The sequence below is a fragment of the Polyodon spathula genome, chromosome 15 (assembly GCF_017654505.1).
Source record: "Polyodon spathula isolate WHYD16114869_AA chromosome 15, ASM1765450v1, whole genome shotgun sequence".
Lineage (NCBI taxonomy): Eukaryota > Metazoa > Chordata > Actinopteri > Acipenseriformes > Polyodontidae > Polyodon > Polyodon spathula.
In genome coordinates this window covers 13,307,526-13,333,560 of record NC_054548.1, presented here as the reverse complement: position 1 = coordinate 13,333,560, position 26,035 = coordinate 13,307,526, and the positions used below count along the sequence as shown (strand labels likewise).

General features: G+C 35.6%; 1 protein-coding gene across 5 annotated transcripts in view; it reads left to right on the top strand.

The window, feature by feature from the left end:
* The window catches only part of LOC121328126 (lysine-specific demethylase 6A-like), a 90,449-nt gene that overhangs the window by 46,220 nt on the left and 18,194 nt on the right, over positions 1–26,035 (top strand). The window contains exons 5-17 of one of the 5 annotated variants that reach the window (XM_041272632.1): positions 1,042–1,100; positions 5,236–5,280; positions 10,713–10,833; positions 16,166–16,220; positions 17,048–17,082; positions 18,816–18,909; positions 19,961–20,087; positions 21,716–21,814; positions 22,375–22,594; positions 23,230–23,364; positions 24,802–24,948; positions 25,670–25,765; positions 25,862–25,969. In XM_041272632.1, coding sequence (XP_041128566.1) covers positions 1,042–1,100; positions 5,236–5,280; positions 10,713–10,833; positions 16,166–16,220; positions 17,048–17,082; positions 18,816–18,909; positions 19,961–20,087; positions 21,716–21,814; positions 22,375–22,594; positions 23,230–23,364; positions 24,802–24,948; positions 25,670–25,765; positions 25,862–25,969 — 1,341 coding nt within the window. Of the gene's footprint in view, positions 1–1,041; positions 1,101–5,214; positions 5,281–10,712; positions 10,834–16,165; positions 16,221–17,047; positions 17,083–18,815; positions 18,910–19,960; positions 20,088–21,715; positions 21,815–22,374; positions 22,595–23,229; positions 23,365–24,801; positions 24,949–25,669; positions 25,766–25,861; positions 25,970–26,035 lie in introns of all 5 variants that reach the window. The other 4 variants (XM_041272631.1, XM_041272633.1, XM_041272634.1 and 1 more) reach the window with 4 other exon arrangements.

The window sequence follows — 26,035 nt, the reverse complement described above, 5'->3', positions numbered from 1 at the left end:
CAAGATACACTCCAGTAAAGCACTAGTAAATACTAAGTCATTGTGCACTGTTCAGCCCCAATCCAACACAATAGTCCAGATATAACTTTTATATCAAAATAGTTAATTCAAGGCAGTTGTTTTTGCGAGACTCTCTTTTAATACTCATGGGGTCATGGTTTTTGCTCCAGTTCAAACTTTGAACCAAGTGGGATTTAAACATTGTTAATGTTATGCAGGACATATTTTAGAGATGCAACAATGTAACTGATGCATCGATTTAAAAATAAATAAATAAATATTTCATTCGTCCTTATTTCGTGAGCTTTGATTACATATTGATTTATGTTAGTGGTGGTACAGTAGGTAGCCAATGTTGGCATGTTGCTAGGATACAAACCTTCTGGCCGGATTAAATTATTATTTTTTTTTAATTAAAGCTACGCAGTTATTTTAAATGGAAGAATCAGGCATGATTGATCATTTTTGGAGTGAAGAAAAGGGAGGTAGGGAAAGCAGTGTTAAGTAATTTATTGGATTTTGATGGCAAATGCTTTTGACAAACAAATGTTCACAGTAATGTTATTTAACAAGCATATTTCAGATCGAAAAAAGTAGTATTGATATTTTTATTAAACTTCAAAGGAACATATGTTGTGGGCACACATTCGGTTTATATAGTATTGTTTTGTTAATGTTCTCATTTAAATGCAAGTTGTGCCTTGCTTTGTATTTTTAGTTATTGGATTGGCTGCTACAAATCCTAATGTTTGTTCTTGATATTGAAAAATAAAATGTTTTTAATCTGTCAATTTTACAATTTTTATCCCATTTTTATTTCTTAAGATTCAGACTTCATATCAAACTCATTTTAGATTTGGGTTTTTAATGTACAAAGTCTTGCTTTGAAAGAAAGTTTGTTGTAAGGACAAAACTTCCTTGAAGTTTACATAGTAACCTCTGATTTCCTCCTGTCTTTGTTTACTGCTTTGGAAATGATTAATGGAAGTGTTCTATTATAAATGCTAAGGCATCATTTAATCTCTCTTTCTTTTATTTCAGAATGCTGCCTTTTTATATGGCCTCGGTATGGTGTACTTCCATTATAATGCATTTCAATGGTAAGTTATTTTATTTTTATTTAAAACAAAGCAAAAAAATGAATTGCATTTGAAGGTGCTTGGTAGGCAAATACCTAATTCGCTACTTTCATTGTAATTAAGTGGTGAATTTCAGTAAATACAATGCTTTGTGTGATGAGGTCAAGGTCTGAGACATTTGGGTAGAGAACAAACATTTTTATTGGTAACTCCCCATAACAGCACACCTCAGCTGTATTCATATTATCAAAGCTTTTGATAGATCAGTTGTATCATCTTGGAGCATCTTTTGTGCTTTGGTATGTTAGCTATTCAGTTTGGCATTCAGGAATAGGGTGTTCTGTCTGTTAGAGCCAATGGCTGTGTGGTAAATAAAAGCAAAGTGGCACACAGGGAAAAGTCTTTTTGATGTCATAATTGTCATGTCCAAATACAGGACTCTAGAACTCTGACATTGTCTATGTTCTGCATAGGGTTTCAGATGTTATCTCATGCTATGTAAGCTAGAGGACCGCAAAGTGAAGCTGCACAAACTTAAGAAAAAAAAACCCATGCACACTACTTGTTATAAATTACTAAAAAAGATCTTGTATTTCTGATTACCATTACGCAGTGTTTTTTTTATTTAGAATGTGAAAATGGATCAGAGATTTTCTTTTACCAGATTGGTTAATGTGCAGTCCTTAATCTCTGGTAAAGGTCCTCAAATGTTATTGTTTTTAAACTATGATTTAATAAATGTTCCAAATCAATGAGCTGGAAAATATGTGAACACAGTATTTTATTTATGTCTGTTACCTTTTTCTGCTTGATGAAAATCTCCGTTCTAGTACACACCCTCAATGTTCTGTCAGTGTAGATAATTCATCACAGTCCTATACAATCATTCAATCAATCTGTCTTTTTAAATTTAGTATAAAGTTAAAGATAAAGAGAGAAATAGTGCTTGCTGTCAGCGGCAATGCTATAACCACACCTGCAATAGCAACACTAGTCTGTTTTGAATGACAAGTTGTAGAAGGCAAGCAATGCTGACTGATTTACTTTCAGTTTTGAATTAACTTTCCGAACACGGTGCGAGTTACTGAACAATCAGCATGAACACGCGTTACCTTATAGATGTAATATAATATATATATATATATATATATATATATATATATATATATATATATATATATATATATATATATATAAAAATATCTCCTATCTCTCTCTCTATCTGTATCTCTCTGTCTTTTTTTGGCAGTATATTTTAGGACCTAACAGTAACTTAAATACTGAAATGTACACTAATACACGTGTGCACGGAAATCATTATTTTAAAAGTGTGTAGCAGTACTTTTCGTATTTTATGTTTGAGGTAGAGAAAAGCAAACTGTTCACAATCAATGTTCACTTTGGTGTACAAGGTACCTGAACTGAAGAACAGTTCCATGTAAGCAGATGAATTTATATTAGTGTTGACTTATTATTTAGGTTATTGGAAGGACCTGTGACACAATGCCATCCACTGCTAGGATACTGAAGCCTGAAGGATACCAGACCACATTACTCATGGACTGTATTCATTAGCAACAAAAACAGAAAAAACTGAAATGCTTGATTGCATGAGGCGGGCCTTACCAGACCGTAAAGCCCTCTTTTGGGTTATATTGCTTAATTATGCCTTGATTTATAAGCACAAGATTACATCTGCACACAGGATAAGATGTGCTGGAACGCTGACCAATCCTAAATGGTGAATGATTTGTCATAATTGATTTATAGTGTACCTATTCAGCTTTCCATATCTTTAGTATGGATTTTTTGTTTTTTAAATGGTGTTGTGTGTAAGAATAAATAAATTAGTCTCAAACAAAACCTAAATCTGTGATGGTGTTAAATGTATTATTGGATAATAACTTCATTTTTTTTTTTTTTAATTTAGTAGTCACCAATTAGTTTATTATTCTCTTTCCAATTTAGTAGTGTCCATTTTTTGTTTAGCTCAGCTCACCGCCCCCTAGGAACTTCTGTCCTTAGTCTGCAAAGGAATAGCCTGGACTCGAACCGGTGACGTCCAGCCTATAGAGTGCATTCTGCACTCCCCATGAGTGCTTTTGCTGGATGCACCACTCGGGAACCCCCCTAATATAGTATTTTCCATATGTTAGGACCCCCCCCCCCATTTGAAATGAATAATGCATATTTATGCTGTATATATGAATATCAAATATTGGTAGATATCCAGTCTTGATAATTTTGTATCATGCAGTATATTTGGCTACATAAATAAGATGTTTAAAAGAGCATCTAAAAACTCAATATTGGTGTCTCCAAAATGATTTGGGTTAACATATGGTTGGATATGGTTATGCTTTGGGGTGTATTTCTTGTACAAGGTAGGAGCAGGTTAGAGTAAGCAAACTTGTACTTTAAATAGATACAATAATTTAATACATATGTATTACTCAATACACACCCTTGCATCTGTCTATTCAGTTAGTTTGTGAAGCAGTTGGTAGAATGTGCTGGTACAACCAAGAAACACTTAAAGGGAGGTGGAGGGGGGTTCCCCACACATTTAGAAATTGGGAGTTCAGAGTCAATCCCCCCTGGCTTCAACAGTGAGTGTTTCCTTTCACCACTGCAACATAGTTTTGATAATTTGTCTTTAGAAGCTAAAAGTTTGCAGGAAAAACATTTCTGGTGAGTACACAAGGTTGGAAAAACTAAAAATATAACTGCTTATTTACATGTTTTATACACTTTGGTAAGTAAAGATGATGTTTTGAAGGCAGTTATTCCCTAGTACAATAATCACACTCTGCGCCTTTTATTTTTTATTCCTCCGAACGCTCTGCCTACGTTTCTTCTCCACACTAGTTTCTCCATGGTCTCCCAGGCGGTCAGTGAGGCGGTCATGCAGAATGTCATTGTCATTTACATTTTTTACAGTTCTGTTTAATTTCTGTTCACATTTTGACTATAAAATAAATATAAAAGTGCTGAATATCTCTGGCCTATCTGTTTATTTTATTTATTTATTTATTTAAGCCATTGACCCAGAGGTGATTTGTCCCTAGCAGTGTAACAATTTTTATTGCCTGGTCATGTGACCTTTCTCAGCCAGTTACACCATTTAATTTATCCAAGCCATTTTATAAAAGGCTTTATAATAGAGCTGGTGTGTTATGATTAACAGATGGTTTGTTCATTACTGGGTAACCTGGGCTTTTTTATATTGTGAAAAGGAATTGCACAGATTTATCAATCTGCAGAAAAATGCATAGCTGTGACTGTGTTAAAATAACCAAGCAGAAAGCATTGCAGTGTAATACTTTAGATTAGAACTATTGGAAAAAGCAAAAAGAATGCTAGGCTTTACCAAGTCTGTGACTTCAGTTAGGTTAGCCTGCAGGGATAAGTGCACGATGCCTGTTGTGTAGTTAGATTGATTTTGTACTCCATTATTAGATGTATGATTTGAGCTCCAATGTTTTATACCTGTACTGACCTAAGAATACACCTCTTCATATAGTGTGAAGTAGGTCTTGTGATTAATTAACATTAATATTTGCTTATTAATATAAATACTACAGGGAAAATGTATAACTGCCATTAGAGGTTACATGGTTGTCGTGGACAAAAGTATTCAATAAAAAGACATCTTGCTATTGACCACATGAATACTGTGTAGCTTGTCCTTCCTTCGTGGTAGTGACTTGACTGCTGAGGTATATCTTGGGAACAGCTTGCCTGAATTCGATTAAACTTTGCAAGGACATTTACCAAACAGTATTCACTGTTGTAACTACTATATGTTAATGGTATTTAAGAAAGTCTGAGTTCTTAATTGCTTACAATTTAATGTATGCACTACACTTAAACATGATTCTTAATATATATGTAATTAGTTTCATCTTTTTCAAATGGTTCTGCCACCCCTTCCCCTCCTGAACACCTAAAGTTAGGACTGTCAGGCTCATTGATCTCTTGCACCAAATTCCAAACTTTGATTTTGGTGCCTATAGTAGTGGGGGTAATTAAAGGAATCTTTGCTACAATTGTACACAATTTAGACAATCTAAAATAATGTGCCAGTAACGTGCTTCTGGTACCAACATATATTTCCTGGTATTTATTACTGTAGGTCCCCTTTTTCCCCATCTAGGCATTTGCAGTCCCCCTCTACAGTGACCCCTACTGGAAAGAGAAGGTAGGAATACTATTCTACTGGGGTTTGCCAGTCGTCCTTGTGAAACCCACTGACCTTGAGAGAAATCAGATTTGAAGTTTTTATTTATTTACTTTAAAATACACACATGCTACCTTGCTGAACAATCTTTTGAAAAAGGGTTGCATATCCCCTAAATTGCTTTTCAGCTCAATGCATAACATTTTATACCTGGCTAAAGAAAAAGAACAGGCAAGTGTAGATTCTTGTGGACCAGCATTGGAGTTCACAAGCAACTCATGCAGTGTCTGTTGTTGCAGTATGATTACAGCAGACCTAGTTAAACATCCCCATTATACAACTAAGTGTGCTGCTCAGCCTCTCTGCAGGTTTATAGTGGCTTCTTACGAGGCGTATGGCTTTAATGGGATGTGGCCTGTTTATCGTTAATGGGGGCCATTTATTACAGACATACATACTTTAGTTAACCTTGAGAAATGTGCTTTAAATAAATAGCAGAACTTTTAACCATGAGTGAAATAATCTTGCTACAATACCTGTGGTGGTCATATTTTATTTACTAATACAGTGCTTATCCGTTATAACACGCCTTGTTAAAGTGCAGAATCGGTTATAATGCGGTAGGGTCGTGGCTCCCATTTGCTCCATAATGCCATTGCAGTAGCCCTTTTATACTCATTATGAGGTGGAACACAAATAGCACGGTCTTGTAACTAGATGTAACTCTATAGTGGGGTGCCTTTAGTCTTGTAACTAATGGTTCCCCACTGTAGCGTTATAAAGGGTGAGCACTGTACGTAGTTTGTGGTTATAACCAATAGCTAAATGTCTAGAGGTTACATCTGGTGGTTCTTGATTTGAGTACAAATGCATGTCTTTGATATCCCTTTCAGTCGTGATATAAGGCTAATCTCTTGAACACTTTCATACCCTACATGTTTTGTAGGAAATGCATTGCTGGTTACATTACTTTAAGCCCTGTTTGTTACTTCAGCACTGATGCTGAGGATAGCAACCCTCCCTCTTTAAATCCCACACCTGCAGTTGGACTGGATTACTAACCCAGCTGTGTCATTATTTATAAAATGTGTTAAGGTAAAATAATATAGGCGTTTAAATGATGTAGATTTTGCAGTTTTAATAATTCCAGACATTGCAGATGCACGTTTTTATATTTTTATGTATTCACTGGCCTGGAAAGCCATCTTTTGAGTTTGTTTTTTTAATATCTGTGTAAAACAGGATTAACTGCATAGTTGAAATACATTAGTTATTCAAGGCGATCCAAAAAGAATGCACTATTGAAAAATGATAGTACCTCCTTACATATCACATTCATTATCTTTTCTGGAATAATGTCCTAACTAGAATCCAAGTAATATCATGACAATGACGTGATGCATTTTTCACGTGGTGTGTTATGATTTCCATTACATGAGAGTAGATGTTAAACTTCATGCTAATTTGAACTCTGCTCTCGCCAAGATAAGCACCAACTAAGACGTAGCTTTACAGTAAACTAATGTGATCCATCTACTTGGCCATCCATTTGCGTTGCTTTCCATCTGATGTAGATATCCTTCTGTAACTGTATGAGTTACTATTTTATATATTCTGGCTCATTTGCTGGCATTTTTCTATCAGATTTAAAAAAAAAAAAAAAAAAAGCTTCTCATTTCTGAAGAACAAAAATAATAATAGTAATAGTGACATTTAGCTGGTTGAATTGTAGAATCAAATATTTGTACTGCTGCAGTTCTGGAGCTGAGCATGAACATACTGTATGGGCTGTACTTCAAAACTGACTGCGCCTGTACTGGTGAACACAAATTTGAAATTTTCTTGCTCAATTTAAGTAATGTGCACATGGCTATACTTTACGGATGGGTTGAGGATTGTCTGCTGGATTGAAGGGTGAGACTGGAGGTTATGTATCTCCAGTTTACAGTAGCCATCCTCAAGTTGCCGGAGCAAGAACATTTAATTACTTATTCACTGTGGTCTGTTTGGTTTGTAACTTTGGGTTTTTAACTTCAGTAACGCAACATTTTCATCCACAAGGATTTATATATGTAGAATATCATTTATTTAAGCTGCTGTCTTTTCTGAACTTGGGCTGGCTTTCATGGACACAGACCATTTTATTTTGCATACATATCTTAGGTGACGGCGAATTGTATTGCTTAATCTGAGGTATGTAGTCTTTTATTGTCATTTGTTTTAACCTGGTGCTATCTGTCCTAATGCCTGGCATTTTATCACACTATTCCTGATGGGTTTATGTTTAGTTTTTCTGTCAAGCAAGATGCAAGCGACTGATGCATGTTGCAGTGTTTGCCAAGCATAGTACTTGAAGTGTTTGTAGTGGAGTCTGCCAGTGTATAAAGTATTGATAGCAATGACGTGAAGTAAACCAGTTGTTAGAGTCTTGCATTTGGTTACTTCTGAATGAGTCACATGACTGTTGTAGATTTAATATGGTTTAAGGTCTAGCTCTGCTTCTCTGTTTGTCTTATCAGATTAAAACGCTTTCACTGAAAGCAAGTAATGGTAACAGTCATGTGCTGTTGTACTTGTAGTGTGTGTGTGGGTTTTTTTTTTTGTTATCAGGATGTTGATATTTTGAAAAAATTCTAATTGGCCACTCTGCAAATCAGTATAAAATAGTTTCTAAATACAAAGTGAAATATAAATGTATATAAATTGTAAATCAAGTAGTGTTTTTGCATTGCAACAATACATGATAGTTTAAACAGTAGATATCAGTTTACACAAAAGGCTTAGCTATTAAACAGATTTACAGCCTTGGTTCTATGCTGGAGACAGGATACATAAAGGATGTGAAAACTGTAAAGATGGTTGTTTAGCTGTCTATGTAAAACATTGAACTGACTGTCAATCGGAGCTGAATTATGATTCTCGTATAAATATTAATAGACTTTCTTCTTCCCGTGCATGCTTTTAATGATTCCCAGTCTGTATGGATACACTTTTTTTTTTTTTTTTTTTTTTTTAGTGCAAGTTCTTCTTTTGCATAGTTAGTGTTACATTTTCATTAACGCTCAAGTGCTGAAATTTAATGTTGGTTTTAGTGAGGTAGTTCTTGGAAATAGGAAACACAAAACCATCTCAATCTTTTTTTTTTGTGTGTGTGTAGAGGTGTCACTCAGATAATTTATGGAGAATTAAAGACCTCATTGAGGCATTTTATTGTTAAGTATAAATAATGCATGTATTATGAAAAATTATGTATCTGAAGAAGCAATCGGTCTGTGCAATTTTGTTTATATTTTCCTATTTATGTGTTGATCAGTACAGAATTTAGCATATGCTGTAATTAATGGATTAAGTGGCACAACAGATGTAGAACTGCCAAGCCTTACTCAGTTCAGTGAACAAAAACAGCTGTCACTCATACCCACAGTCAATATTGAAGCATGTTTGGGTATGATTCATTAGACTGCATGAATGCTGTATTGTACCAAGCTACTTAAATTTTTCAGTCAGTGTTAAATTTATATATATATATATATATATATATATATATATATATATATATATATATATATATATATATATATATATTATTGATGTTGATACATTATATAAATACATATATAGGGTCATTCAGTTTAATTTATCCAGGAAGGTCCTTTTTGACGGAGTGATCTAAAACTGACACGACTATAAAAACACATCACCTTCTATGTCCAGTCCATACTTTGGTCCGGTTTATAATACGAGTTACTACTTCTCGACGACTCTATGTGTGGGGGAAAACACACACACCCCCCACCCCCAAACCCCCTCTGTACTTCAAATGCGTCTTTTGGAGTGATTTTTGAGGATCTAAAACTGATATTTAGAATGTCACTGGCCTTATGAATGCTTCTGTACAGATAGCCAGGTAGGTCGTCTGTAGAATTCATGCAAAATAAGTACCACCGCTTCAGGTAATCGGTCTCCGTATGTTTTTCCAGTGGTATAGAAAAAGGTATTTCATGCAATTTTCGCATATCTAAATTACAGGTACAACTGTGTGTGACACAATGTTCTTGAAGTACTACTTAATTATGTGGGCAGAACAGATCAGTTTTATGACATGTTTTGGAATGTCTTGTGATGGATTGTGACTTGCTGTCGATTGATTAAAGTCTTTATATAGTGGCGGTGACCCACCTGGACAAAGAATGAATAAACTACGAAGGAGACAGATTGCCAAGTCAATTGTTTTACCACGTCCTTCAAACGCTCATCTTTACCCTATGAATCCTTGTTTCAGAACTTTGCAAGAATCCATTTTTAAAGATGGCAGCAAAGAAATAGGTCAACAGTCCATCTGTAGCCCCATGACAAACCACTTGCATATAAAGAGTATACACATTTTGTGGTTTGCTTTATGGATTTATTTATACACATTTTTATGGTTTCTCTTGGTTTAAACTCAAACTATTTGCTAATGTTGTATAATGTAACCCAAAACAACATAAATGCGTGTTGTTCATGTTTATACATTTATTAAACTGTGAAGGAGAGAGATTACCAAGTCAATTATTTTTTCACAAGTCGTTCAAATCCTCATCTGTAAGCCCACCAAAAGTCTGTTTAACTCGTGACCAACAAGGGGTTTCAGCCCTTCAAAGATGGGGCCATTTTTGATACTTTCATCCTGAAGCCTTTTTGTGGGGTTGTTAAATCAGTAAGGCCGGTAGACAGTAGCAGAGCTGCATACAGAAAGTCAGTTAAATTGTGCGCACACCTAAGCAATTTGAAAATTATATCTCTTCTACTTTAGAAGGAACATTTACTTAAAATCATTCAGGAATTTGACAATCAGACAAGGTCCCCAGCAACACAGAAATACTAAAACTGTTGTACTTATTTAGCATGAATTCTACAGAAAACCTACTAGGCTATCTGTACAGAAGCATTCACAGGGCTGCTGACATTCTAAATATAATTTTTAGATCCTCAAAATCACTCCAAAATGAGTCTCGTTTCAAGTATGACAACCCTCCCCCCTACACACACACATACACACACACAAAATGGGGTTAATTCTCAGCAGCTCTTAATCATTAATTAAGTAATTAATTGGCCTGGTTTTATACCTGACCTGTATCTTCCACTACACAAGATATAAGCAAAGTCCAACTCTTGAGGTGGGAAGCTGTGGTTGAGTTGACATGGAATGACCCAATAGCAAACATACCATTTCTAATTTTAAATGATTTTATCTGATTTAAAAACATACAGATTTAATATGGTTACAATGCCTGAGCACTGTACAACCTCCTCTCTCTCTCTCTCTCTCTCTCTCTCTCGTACCTAATATTTTATACAGACAGTATGTGAGTAGATAGAAAAGAAAGAGGTAATTGTGTTTAGTCTAATGGATAACTTGCCATTATTTCTTTTGGTGAGTAAAATAAACATTTTTATATTTTCCACAGGGCAATTAAAGCATTTCAGGAGGTGCTTTATATTGATCCCGGCTTTTCACGGGCCAAGGAAATTCATTTACGACTTGGGCTGATGTTTAAAGTCAACACAGACTACGAGTCAAGTCTAAAGGTAAATGGAGATTTTTAAGTTGTTTACATAAATAAAAACTTCTTGGCATGAAATAAACACGTTTGCTTGTTAAAAAGAAAAAACAAAAAAAAAACGTTTACACCTTGCTTCACGGCCACTGAAGTACTGAGGCACGAGGCTGTTAATTGTATGTATGTATTTATCATAAATCCAAGTAAAAGGGAAACTAGCAACAGTGTTTTATAAAGAGTTTTACTCATGATTTGGGGATGGAGTCTGGATGTTAGCTGCAAACCAAATATTTATAATGGGGATTAAAAAGTAGGCTACTGGAGCGTACAAAACCTGATTTTAAAACGAGAATAGTATATACCAGAACTGGACTGCCACTTTACTGTCTGCATTGTATTAGCTACTGAAGCATGCTGTATTCTCAGCAGCAGCCTGTTCAGCTAGATGCATTTACTGCAAGATTTGTTTTTTATTTTTATATAAAGACCAAGGAAAAAAGTAATTCTTGATTGGCTTTTGATTGCAGCATGTTTTCCTTGCATAGCACAATGACACTGTTTGGTTTTAACTGGTGAACACAAGGAATGGTGAAAGTGCTAATTTCTATAATGTTACAGATTGTTTGAAGGAAAGTTTTTATTGTGAAAAAATAAGCCACGTACAGGGTTAAAAATAAAGGGAGTAGTCAATAAAATATGAAAAGTCAAATGTTTTCTTGTGCATCCAAAGAGAGGATTTGCGGCTTTACAGTACAAGACCATTTGCTTATGCAATAGGCCTCCCGAGTCTGTTCTAATGCGAATAATGGCAGTTGTCATACTGCCAGGATTGTAGTGGTGTAATGATTTACTGGTGCATACAATTCACAGTACAGACTCTTAAGGTTCAGTATCGATTCAAAAAGATGTAAATACAACGTAGTTCATTTTATTGAGAAAATAAAGTGGATCGGGAGCAAGGTGTATTGTACTTTGTGTTTTTGCAGAGGCAGATATTGCTTTAGTCACTGAAGAGTGCTCATTGTAAGAATTAAAAGGCCCCACTGGAACCTATTAGCAGCAACTACACTTATAATTTCAAGGAGACTGTAACTCTCCCACCCAATGTCAATGACAAGCATTGTAAATGTTTAAACCACAACATGTTCTTTACAAACATATTGAGTACGTCAATATCATGTTTTTAGTCTGTTTTTAGATTTAGTGATTCCAATATGTTTGTGTGTGGGGGGTACCTTTTTAATCGAGTTGAGAGTATACTTTCTCTTGCACTTGGATTCACCAAACATGTATAAACATACATAAAGAAATAATTGTTTCCACTGGTAAAATGGTGGTCACGAAATAACAAGGGTTGTGCAAAAACTTGTTACACGTACTTCATAAAGAGAATTCCAAGTATTTAATAACTCCTTTGATTTAATGTGTTTATCAGAACAAGAAAAGATGTCCTTCCTCACGTTAACAATTGAGCACCAATCAGTGGCAATTATCTTCTGCATTAAGTGTTACAATTGTTTCTGTCCGAGGCGCTGACATACCAATGCCGTATTCTTCTAGACAATTCCGAGGTACAAGTAACAGGGTTTTGCACACCTTTAGTTAAAACTTAAAGCTTAAAGCAAAAAAAAAAGTAAAAAATGCCTTGTACCATATTGTTGTGAACCCAAAGATATACAACCCTACAGGAGTGTCTTGCATTCTCTTGAGTAGAAGACCATAGAGGTTATGGACTAGTTAGCAACAAGTCTGGGTCTTAATTGGATTTCCAGAGACCATGTCTATAGGCATTTTCATTTCCATGTTCAGAGTGTGCCACCACTGCTGTGCAAACAATCCAATTTAATGTGAACCAAACCTGGTATTCCATCTAAATACCATGTAAACAAAACCGAGATTTCACTCATCTGCACAGTAAAATTTCAGTTTTTCGGACATGGGAGCAATGGTTTTCTTTGCATCATCTATTTCCATTAAATTATGTTAGAAATACTGTAAAAATCAATATAAACATGGCGGTTATTAAGCCAATTTTGTTTCAGTATTTGTCCCAGCACCATAAAATGTCAGTATTTTTGTACTGTACCGTTATTTTATTTTTGTGTTTATGATTTGTTGGCTATTGCTTAGGTGCCATAGTTTTAATCTATTGGCTTCCTAAAGAAAAATGAAAATATCTATCTGTGAAGACCTTAGCTTGACTGTCTGTGTGTGCGCCTGTTTTTTTGTGTAATTTTTGAAACTGCATTATCCATGTAAGGTTGCTATGAAAACTGGCTGGTGTTTATCTTGTAAATCAGTTGATGTTATTTGTAAATGCTAACTTTACAATGTTGCATAAATCTGTAAATAAATTAAAATGTAATAAAATAAAAATAAAAAAATACTAATTGTTCATGTTGTCAAAGCCTGTTAATGTTAATAAATAATTATAATGTATTGAAAGTGCATTTCAAAGAGATGGGCAGATAATAAAGGTAATTACAGTTTCAAATCTGCTGCCTTTGCTAATATTAAAAGGATTAGGGTAGACACATTGGTGATCTCTTGCAGATCATGTAAATACTTGGCTGGCTGTCCACTGGTGCACTCAACCTTAGCTCAGCAGCACATGCTGCAGATTTATCCTTCCTTTGCCGAAGGGCTGTGTTGCTGAATGAGGCTGGTGTATTCTGCTCGACACAGGATTGTTTCCTCAGGAGATAAATTAATGCAGAGTCTCACTGAGGACCCTGGAGAGCGCAGTAATAAGCTAATCCAGCTGCACGTGCGGCACGTCCTCCCCCTGCCCCTGTAACAAGCCAGGCAAATGGAGTGCTGGCTGCCAGCCAGGGCTTTGATTACGCATGGCTTTACGTGTCCTAGATATCTGAACAAAGAGACAGCTCTGAGAAACAGGCACACATCACACTATTTGGGCTAGCATAGAAAAAGAAGACAGGTTTTCAGTGTCCCTGTTTTTTTGTTTGTTTTTTTTTTCTTTGTATGTTTTTTATTTATTTTGTAAAGCTTGGATTCAAGCTCCTCCTTCCTCTTTTCTCTGGTAAGTTTATATGCAAGGGGATTACAAAACGCATCGGTGGATTGAACAGAATAACCTATTATGGTTATTTTAATGAGCATTAAATTACACTATTGCAGGCTGTTAGGTTTCTGAACATGTGACATTTTTATTCTTGGAGCATCCATTAATTTCACTGTGATTTGTATTTGATTTCTGATTTACAGTGAGGCTTGTTTAATTTTCCCACCTCCCCAGGACCAGCTGTGCTCGTGTTCAGCCAGATGCAGTGCACTTCATTATTGAAACGAAAGAGCGATTCTTATTGTGAAATCCTTAAGTCAGGGATTTGGACTCAAGATCAGTGTGTTTTCCTGCTGCAGTGCAGCACAATTAGAATTATTTAATGTGGTGGTGCTTTTTTTATATTAGTCAGGTATTTCTTTACTAGTGTGGTTTTATGTTATGTCCCTCTTTTCAGTGCAATGGAAATACTAGGAAATGCTCTTATGTATAATTGGATTCAAGTCTGCCTGAAGGTATTGTATGTCAAATCTGAACTGCAGTGGTCTCTAGCAACTCGACTGCAGTATCTGACTTGCAGCTGTCTGATGGTAAAGCTTATGTAGGGATGCAGTGTATTGCTGGAAACGTACTTAGCAACAAGGCTTCCTGTATCCGGTAATATTTAAAATGTATATTGTTTGAGAGAATAGGCTAATGCATTTATTGTAATGATCCTGCAGTAATGGCTTGGGTGGTATTTAAACACTAAATGTCTTGGTATTAGAGCAGCTGGCATTTTATATACTGGAATACATCAGGTATATTTCTTTTGTGTAGGGTGGGTAGGTTTTGTGTATATAGCTTAAATTAAATTTAGGCAAGACATTTCTGATGTGAGGGATTTTCAGTGACAGGTGCAGTTCTGAACTAATGGCAGCCTTCATTATTTTATTGTGTGATTTTTAAAAAATAATAAATGGCTTTTTAATAAGTAATTTTTTAAAACCTTCGGCATGTAATTGTACATTTGTTTTTGTTTACCAAATGCACATTGTGGGTGTGTGTTTTTGTATTTATTCTTTGTAATTTTATTACTGCAATATAGTGTGAAGGATGCAAACTATGCATATATATCCTCAGTTAACTATAGCACACTTTAGTGTTTTGCATTTCTCTAGACGTGATTTAAACTTGCTAAGGAAATTGTTCATTGTAGTTTAATTGATAGTATCAGAATGTGTGCGGGGATTACAAGCTCTTGAACAATTGACTAAATTGGTTTGGACATTTTTTTTTAGCAGAAGTTATGGAAAATGACACAACCTGAGGTATATGGATGCATATGTGTGTCTGTCATATTTTTACATTAGCTTACAGGGGGTGCAGACCTGGTGCTCTAGTTTTTTCTTGTTACTGATGGCTGTCCGCTTGTACATACATTCAGTTTCTGTGAAATATCGATGCACCTCTCCACTACGCCGTCCTGTAAAAATGTAATAGTGACATATATACAGAGTGATGCACAGCCCAGACTAGAGTGATGTTGTATGTGTAGTGGGAATGAAATTGAAATGACCAGCCAGGAAATCAAAATATGACAAGTTTGCAAGGTGTTTTAAATTGTTTGGGATAAAATAACAATGTCAAGCTTTGGACATGACTTATACCTGAAGTTGAGGTGGAACCTTGATTCATCAGAAAACATGACCTGCTCTTCAACAACGTTTGCTAACCAATGACTGAGACCTGTGAACTCCGTCAGAGGAAGTGAAACAGGTTGTCTGGCCTTCTGACTGGATGAGGTGCTGCTTCTTATGCATTGGTCCTGGAATCTTTTGAAGCATTGTCACCAGGACATAATCCTGCTGCTGTTGTGGGTCTGAGACGTCCAATCCAGGGACTGTTGCATACAACAAACTAGCCCTGAAGGACAGCCCACTTACTAGTTCTGGGGCTGTGAATATTTGAACAAACACTGCAAAAATTATAATGTTGCTGTTTGTTTCTGTAAGTATTTATAAATGACTATTAACATATTGCAAAGAAAACCAATGCATAAATGAAGTCTGAAATAAATACTACGGTGATTACAAGATGTGATGGGTTACAAGGTTTATTTTACCCCTGAGAAATATCAATTGTAATATATTGATTCAATTTTTTTTTCTCACAAATGTCGTTGGTCCCATCTCTAGAACTTTTGTGTTTCTACCGTTGTGTCCCAACCCCTGTATATAGGATCAGAATGAGCAATCGTGAAACTGGTATCATTGCATGCTCTAAACGAGATTGCTAATAACTTAGGTAGGCTTTTTTACAATAGTTAAATTGTACTTTTTTTTTTTTTTTGCAGCATTTTCAGCTGGCTTTAATAGACTCAAATCCCTGCACTTTGTCCAAAGCTGAAAGTAAGTACTACAAATAAACTGTAATTACACACTGGATAACTGTTTGGTCAAAGTGCATGTATAGTAGAAGAATTTTATTAAATTTAGACATTTGAGGCATTGATGATAATTTTAGTTCTGTTTATCATTACCAGTTAAATGGTTGGTTTGACATTTTATTTAAATATGTATTTATTTTTGAATATAGGCATCTCATTTATCTGTTCAAACATTTTGAGTTTCCCTGCAACTACAAGTGTTATACATGATTTTAAAGTAGTAGTGCTTGTACAGGAATGCAGTGCACATTTAACAAATACTGAAATCAGTTTATTGTAATGGTAATTACTAATCTGAAACCAATATCACAAATGAAGTTGTTTACCCCCTTAATGTTTACATATACACACGCTGTGCTGCTGTTACTCATTATTGAATGCTTTACTCAATGACCATTTTAAATTTGCCATTTTACTATTCAGTCGCCTCATTTTTTTATATTGGGTACATTGTTTGTAAATTGTAGTTTTAAGGATCGTTTTTGTTTTGCTGTGTTTCTAGGCTGCTTTTAATTTCAATTTTGGTAAACCATCTTAATGCTTCAGGTTTACTTCCTGTGTAATGGGACTCCACCTGCTACCCATAGGAAACGTTATGGGTTCACCTTTTAACACAGTTTTGCTTGTGGTTGGCTAATCGGCTTCACAGTAGTGCAAGTGAAAATGCGTTTTTAAAATTCTGTTAATGAAGTGTAATTCCAAATTTACATTTAATGATTTTGAAATGTTAGTTTACATTTTTTTTTTTTATTTTTTTACTGATTTGTGTAATGTCTCTGTTTTTTGCAGTTCAATTTCACATTGCTCATTTATATGAAATTCAGGTAAGTTTTTATATATTTTTTTTTAATTTAATGTGTATTACATTTTACATGACCATTTCATTCAGTAAGTCCAGGTTTTGAACACAAATTACATTTAAATTAAACATGCATACATTTACATTTGTCAAGAAACACTTGTGTTTTGTGGGAAATAAATGATTCAGATCTACATAATAGTATCTTTGTGTTTAGTTAGTGTTGAAACTAAGCTTTGAAGACTGAAATACCATACGGTATGTGTGGCTTTCTGGAGGGATGAAATGTGTACTCCCACCAACTGTGAAAATCCTTTTCATGTTTTAGAATGGTTAATGGATTGCAGAACATAATTCAAATCAAAATGCTTAATGTTTATTTGAAAGTGATAAATGAGGTATTTTAGACATGAGCAGTGTATTTATTGCATTTGATTGACCATCAAATGGGTTTGTGGGACCATTTTAAAGTTTAGTTTTTTTTTTTTTTTTTTTTTTCTGGGGGAGGGATGGAGCAGCATCTGCACTCTGTCTAGCGAGAGAGTGAAGCGAGCAAAGTTTGTTCCAAGTATTCTCCTCCTCCTTCTCCCTCTATAAGCTGTTTAAGCCAGGTTGATCACAAAGGGCTCTAAGGGCAGGGAGTGGTGTCAGAGATGTAAAAGTTCTTGTACATCAAAGTCGCACGTACTTTTTCGATGCTCAACAAGAACATGTGTTGGGTGTCAACTATTTGTTTACATCTACACCAAACACCATACATCTCTTGTGCCATGTTAACTGTATGTGTTGGGTACATGTACGGGTTGACAAGCTGTTAGACTGCATTGTCCACCTTGTCAGATATGCATGCCAATGATTTCCTAGAGCATGCACAGCAGTATTGCGTTTTATTTGATCTAGCATTTTAAAGATGTTGGTATTGCATCTCGGCAGTGCTCTTTGTGATTGCAGTCATAGGGATGTGCCTCATAGTCTGTTTGCAGGCATTAACAGGAAGAGTTTGAACATTATTTGCTTGAAAAGCAGGGAGTATTGTTGTATTAGCAGGAGTCAGAATATAGCAGGGTATTTTATTTATAATTTTTCTTATGCAGGGTGCAGGGTTAAATTGTTTACCATCCTCTGTGCTGATATCTTGTTTGATTTACGTTTCCATCTTGTTTACTTTGAAATGCATTTACTGTTCTCTAGATGAGAGAAGGCAGACATGCGAGGGTCCTACTGAGGCAACTGGTTTTATTGCAGACACTTTACGCCATAAAGTTTTGTTGCTCAGCAAATGGTTTCAGTGATGTCGTCAGCTAATTAAACCTGTTCAGGTTTTTTTTTTTTTGTCCGTTTTGTCCCCAAGAAAAAAAGTAAATGTGTGGAAATTCTTGTCTAGTCTTATCATTTGTATGGATCTGACTTGTTCATATAAGCTTTCTGAAGACACTGCTTCCTAGTACTTAAGCAGTAGAAGACACTTAGCTTGTTCTGTCTGTGTATTCAACAGTCCCATATTGCTACATTTGAAAGGGGAGAGTAAATTACTGCAGTGACCCTCCCCCAGCGTCTGACTCTGTTTTTCTTTGGTGCATGAGGCTGGCCAGTGTAGTTTATTTTGCCATTAACTCTGTCCGTGGTTAAGCTGAAACCCTCTGCACTGTTCGTTGTCCAGGGATTCTCTAGCTGGCTTTTAGTGACGCTGAAAGGAAAGCTCTACAAGCTGTACTCTGTCTTTACTCAGGCCACCTATTTTCTATTTTTCATTCACAGAAAAAGTATCGAGCTGCGAAAGAAGCTTATGAACTGCTTTTGCAGACTGAAAATCTTCCTGCACAAGTGAAGGCAACCACTCTGCAGCAATTAGGCAAGTTGTGTGTGATTTTTTGTTATTATTATTATGTTTTGTTTGTTTGCATCTTAATAATGTAGACAGATCGTTGCAATAAATTATTACATTTGTTTGAATGATTTTGGCATTTGTTTTTTGGTGTATGTCAGGTGGGGGGGTGGTCAGGAAAGTGAACCATGTGTAGATTTATCTTTCTCTTTGCTTTCAAAAGAAAAGCTTATTTTTATTTTTTATTCTTGTTTTAGATACGGATTATTTGGTAATATCTGAACACAGTAAAATGTGCACTAATGGATAGTTTTAATTAGTAACTTGCATGATGTATACAAGTATGTATTAGTCCATACTATTTAGTATGTGAATTATAGACTGGAATTTAAATAATCATCTCCAGCGTTATTATACATTTTTCCACTTAGATTTACAAACATGCAGAATTAGCTGAACACATTCAGCTGTACTATTTGGTGCTGTTATTAATAGTTAAATTGAAAGTATAGTGTTGTCAACAGCTTCCCCTCCCCCCACCTTATTCCTAAGAGTCATCAGAAGTTTAATCTAACTGGGTGATGCAACATGATTTTGTACTGGACGTGTTGGTTGTTTTTCCTACTCCTCCTGAATCGCATTGAAACTATTATGGGGCTGCTCACATTAGAATGTGGCCCTATCATAAAACCATTTACATTGGTGTTGAATTGGCCTTCCTAGACTGGTTTCCATGGAGACCCCATTGTAGCCTGTTTGCCACAGGTGTTAAAGGGCTGGGCTAGCTCTGGGGCCACAGCCCTTGGAGGGCCCAGGGAAGTGTTTTATGTCTGGGAGCTGTGTCTGCTTCCTAACAACTGCATCAGTGTCTGAACTGGGAGACCAGCATGTTTGGAGATAGTTTGTTCAGATGAGACCTTTTGAAGAAGCAGAAGGAACCCCCCATCCCCACCCAGTTTGCTTTTTAATTTTTTTTTTTATTATCTTTTTGTATTGCTGATTTGTGTTGGTCTCCTTTTTAAGGAACAGCGTTCTTGAAAAATGGTTATGTAATCTTTTTCCTTGTTCCACTCCACAGGCTGGATGCATCACACCGTGGATCAGTTGGGAGACAAAGCCAATAAAGAAAGCTATGCTATTCAGTGCCTGCAGAAGTCTTTAGAAGCAGATCCAAACTCTGGACAGTCCTGGTACTTCCTCGGCAGGTAGCACTACACATTCTTAACTTGTTTTTACTTATTTTATTTATTTATTTTGTTTTTTGCAGCTTATAATACTATTTGTTAGTACATTCTTCATTATTTAAATGAGTTTTTTCTGATAATGTTTTTATCCTGTGAAATATTTAGGGTCCTCGTTCAAAAAAACGGGGACCCTTAGACAAGAGTTGTCTGTCCGCCTGTTTGTCCGTGTGTCACACTATACCAGGCTAACACTGACTGAATTTGGCATCAGTCCTCACCAAACTTTTATTATACACTCCTAGCTTCCTATAGGCTTTTGTGATTGCATTTGGTTAAGGCATATGAATATTTTAGATCTGTACAGGCAGTCATTCACTTTCTTGCCTAAAGACTTAAATCATCACTGTATGCCATATCCTCCTAATGCACGTGCACAAAACGCACTGACGTTATTGAAGTTACGGGGGGTCTATAATAAACCCTATGTATTAACGGGCAATACACCCATCTGCTGGCTAAAATAAAAAGCCAGGGGGAGCTGTTTTAAGGGCTGTTTCAGTGTTTCCAGCATGTGAAACATGCATTTATATCATATCAATGTTGTCATGTAGCTTTTCTTGAATTCAACATAAGTGGAAAGGATCCTCTTCAAGCTGTGTTGGTCTTTGACACTGACAAGGATTTTAGGTCAAATGCCAAGGCTTCAATTTACTTAAACTTGAGTAAATGCAGTTCTTACAAACATGCTCTTGATTTGTTCAAAATATTTTATTTTATAAAAGATACATGTGTAGTTCTTATTTTAAATGACTGTTTTTAATTTGTTACACTGTTACATTGATCGTAAACGGCATCAGGGATGTGCTTAATATTTCAAATCACAGGGAATTTAAAGGAAATGGAGGGGAAGCCTCTGACTAGCATAGCTCAGCACTGGAGGTCTGGATAGGTCTTTTAAAGCTCTGCAAGTCTCATTTTTTGCTGTTTAATCTGTGGCACAAGTTACTGTTTTTGTAATTGTAAACAAAAAATGTGAGTAGATAATTATTTAATAATTCTATTTAAACATCAGCTAAATAGACCTGAGAAAAACACATGTTTTATCCCCTTGAGTCGAATGTCTATGTAGATTAATGTTTCTGTAATCTGGATATGTCAGATTAAAATATAGAAATATTCTGAGACAAATGTAAATACAAGCTATGTGCTTATCCACATGGCTGCTACCTGTTTTTTTGTTTTTTTTGACATTTTAAAAAATGAAAATACTGTTTAGGCAGGACCTTATGAAAATGTCAAGTAGAACTTCTACTTTAATAAATTCACCTTCCCCGAATAATCACCAGCCTATGTATTTGGGAGCCAGACTGAACAGCATTGATATTTTATTTTTTAAAAATGTTCTTTTTGTAATTTGAGTGTCAGTCTGTTAAAGAAGTAACAGACACCTGTTCTCTTTTTTTCAACTGATTATTTAAAAAAAGATTAGATTTAATCCTTGTATAATTGTATTCATCACACAGTTCTGGACTATGGTCAAAACTGGGGAGATTGTAAAGTGACAAGACCAGCTCTGGTGTTTCTGAGTAAATACAAGATTGGAATAAATAACCTTTTTTTTTCCTTCTTTTTTTAACCTTTTCTTACAGGTGCTATTCAAGTATTGGGAAGGTTCAGGATGCCTTTATATCTTACCGGCAGTCTATTGATAAATCAGAAGCTAGTGCGGACACTTGGTGTTCAATAGGGTAAGGAGATAATGAACAGTTCATTCCCCAACAGCCAGACTGACAGCAGCCAAGGGTGGTTCAAGAGGGAAATTGTGTTAATCACATTGACACATTGCTTTCCTGCATCGTATCTATCAAAGGAAGCTATCGTAAAATAATTTCTGAGATTTGGCAGTCCTGCACCAAGACTGGGAACTGTGTGTGTTTTTGCCCCACATCTATCCTATGTTTTGCTGTCTGCTGTCAACCAATTTATATTCAGTTAATTTCTAAGCTGCTGTATATTCATCCAAAAAAAACAAACAAGGAAAACATAAATATAGTTAAGAAACTAGCTAGTGCCTAAGTGATCACACTGATGACACACTAGCCAAAGCATTTGTCTGCTTGATTTATTAGCTTTATTCAGTTTAGCACTCAGCTTATCCTGACACTTTTGATGTAGGTTGTGCTACGTTTTTCAGACTGTGTCAGTTGTATAACTACTTTGTAGGAGGATGACAGGGGGACTTGTGAAATTCTATCTTTTTCAAGTCTCAGTGTGTAGTGGATTATTCAGTGTCTCTCTTTCTCTTCAGGGTGTTGTATCAACAGCAGAATCAACCAATGGATGCGTTACAGGCCTATATCTGTGCTGTGCAGTTGGACCATGGCCACGCTGCAGCCTGGATGGACCTGGGTACTCTCTATGAATCCTGTAACCAGCCTCAGGATGCCATCAAATGTTACATTAATGCAACCAGGAGCAAATCGTGTAGTAATACCCCTGCCCTCACAGCACGGATAAAATACTTACAGGTATAAATCATTTTGTTTGAGAGGCACAGGGTGGTATCAGTGTTGAGAGATGTGGTTTGTATTAGAACTGTAGCGCCATGTATTTTGGCTACTTTGTGTACCACTTGTGTATTCTTGGGCTGCAGAAGTCAATAAGAGCACTGATCAGTGTAGCCATGTGTATTCACAAGAGGGCCACCACTGACAAGCTGCAACTAGATCCCTTCTGTTTCTTTCTGCATCATTTTAGCTATTAGTTAAACAAAATTAGACATAATAGGCAGTTTTGTTTTGTTTTTCATGTAAATGTGTATGTGTGAGAACATTTTTCACGTATAACGTTAAAGCATAATCATGGCATTAAGACATCAATTTTTTTTCACAGGTTTTTTTTTAAATGTAGAATATTTAATCCTTTTTGTTATCAAGATGATTACCTATATTTTTAAATAGAATTCAACCTCTCCCCAGGTGGTGTTTTACCCATTAAAATACTGTAAGGACTTTTTTGTATCTATCTCTCATAGATAGTATATATATATATATATATATATATATATATATATATATATTAAAAAAATCTCAGATTTAGTAGAAGACCACATTTTATATTAAGTAGTGCAGTATTAAATGTGTTTTTACATAATTTTTCCTAGGCTCAGTTGTGTAACCTTCAACAAAGTAGTCTACAGAGTAAAACTAAAATGCTTCCTAGTATTGAGGAGGCATGGAGCCTACCAATCCCCGCAGAACTTACCTCCAGACAGGGTGCCATGAACTCAGCACAGCAGGTGAGAAGAGTTAGATCGTACTGTAGATTCCCAATTATGGGGCCAGATTTACTAAGTTTACAGTTTTTTTTTTTGTTTTTTTTTGGTTCATGGAAAAACAAACTGGTAATGTTACAGAAAAACACAAGAAGCAGTGTACGTACAAACTCAACATTTTGGTTTGTTTTACATTCACATTTTGTTTTTCCTTTTAAGAAACTGATACAAACGTCTCACTAGAGCAAATGGATAGTAAATCTGGCCCCCTTTTTTTTCTTTCTACTTATATACAATTTTAATTATCGGTTTCAAAATCACATTTTTAAAATCTGATTCTGTACACCTGCTAAAATTATAACACAAGGCTGTCCATGAAGATAACAAGAATTACTCCTAGAAAGATGTGGTGTTTCAGTAGTGTTCATTAGGGTCTTTTTTTGTTTCCTAGAAATGCAAAATTGGTTGAAGTCACTGTTTTTCAGTTCCGTGTTTTTTCTGGCAGCTAATGCCTAGTGTTACAGTGCTCTCCATCTGTATCCGTATGAGAAGGTCCAACAACATTTTGTGTGTGTTCTCATTTAAATGTGTAAAGAGAGCAATGGAAAATACTCATGAGGTTTAAAAAAAAAAAAAAATAAATAGTACAAGTAACAATGATTCATTTTTTGGAATCATTTTTATTCTGCTCATATCGACGTTCATCAGTAATTGATTCAATTATAAGATATCCACTCATATTTATCAACAAATAGGTAACTGCTTTAAAAAGGCTATACCTTTACCCATCATGGATGGATGACTGAAAGCAAACCTGTTTTTTTGTGTTTGTTTTGTTGAGGCTTTTTTGGTGACAAAGTGAATGTATATTAATTTTGCCTTTTTCATATTTATAGATATATATGCACATTGCTTTACCTTTTTTTAATGTGTTCTCACTTTGCAGAGCTATTTGGGTGGCATCTTGGGAGTATTGTGTTTTAAATGTTTTACTATAATGTACCGAATTTACCAAGCTTGCATGAGATTGCCATTTACAATGGGCTACGTCTGCTGTTTTATTAGTGACCAACAAAAGGCTCTAAGCCAATCATACATACATATATTTTTTTAATTCAATTTTAAACCAACTTGCATTTAGGTTACTTATAAGGCTGGTCTAACAAATCCTATTGAATAGACATTGGAGGCAGTTAATATGCTTTTTTGATAGATGCTACCTCCAAGAACATAACCTTGTGAACTTTAGGGGTGAAATATGAATTTACATAATGCCTCAATGTATTCTGCAGTCACCTGTGATTAATCATTTAATTTTCAGAGTACAGTACATGCTTAGAAAGAAGACACAGGATAAGAATATATATTTTTTGTGTTTCAGCAAAGCATCCTGCAAGAGTGTATTTTAAGTGTTAACAGAAGGCAAACCAGCGTGTTGTTTTTTTACTTTCTACATTGTAGGCCTGTAAACCTCATCAGAATAATGAAGTAGGCCTTGGTCAACCACAAATGTCACAGCAGTCCTTGCCTCTGCACATGGCTCCTTCAAGCCAAGTAGATGACCAATCAAGTCCTGCCAAAAGAAAAAGAACGTCAAGCCCAACAAAGGTACTTACTTAATTACATTGCTTAGTATAAAGATGTCGACTACACAGGGTCCCTCTATTACAACTTCTGAAGGGAGTGAAACTTATAAAGAGATGTTTAGAATATAGGGAGAAATCCAAAGGGGATAATAGAATGGATCTTTTTATGAGCTTGACAAAAGGAGAGTTTGCTGTTTACAGCGACCTTCAGGACAGGAAAACGCAATGTATCCTCATTTGCAGACAGGTTTCCAGTTTATTATATTTTTGAATTGCTGAGCTGATTTCTGTTACACTATATCTCTGGCTATAAGATGACTAACTGCAACATAAAAAAAGAATCTGATTGCAGATTTGTGTTTGATAATTTTAAAATACTTTTTTGTGAATTACAATGTTTTATAGGGATTTTATAGGCATATGTTTGGATCCTAAGTCAAATTAGGACCCCACGGTGACCAGAACGACCACAACGACTTGGGGTTCATTGTCAAATTAAAAAAAACTGAAATCAGTTGTTTTCGGGTTTGTTGTCATAATGTCCTCCATCGCAGTGCACAAATTAACTGTAAGAAGACATGTGTCTTTAGGAGCACAACCAAGCAGAACACAAACAGGTTTAGTCACCCCAAGTTCTGGTTTTGATGGGGTCACAATCTATAGTATTTAAATTATTTTTTACTTTTTGATGTAAATGTGTGTACATTTTAAAGTAAACTAACTCTGTGTGCTTTTTACATCAGAATACTTCAGATTCTTGGGCAAGTGGCCACAACGCGTCACACCACCCAGGACAACAGCAAGTTCCTAACTGGTACTTAACACCAGAGAAATTACAGGTATTAGTAGTACATTATACATAATAGTGTAGGACACAGTAAGGTGGGGAATTTCTTTAGTTTTTACGTATCACACTAATTTACTAATCTTCATAGCTCTTGGAACAGCTGCGGACAAACAGGCAAAACCTGAAGCCACTTCAGTTACAGATGCTGGAACAGCTTGAGGGGCAGCTTGTGTTGATGCAGCAGCACCAGCAACAGGTAAAGAAGCTCAATGTCATCAGTCCTTTGACCGCTCTATATTTTGACATGAATTGACCCTGAAAT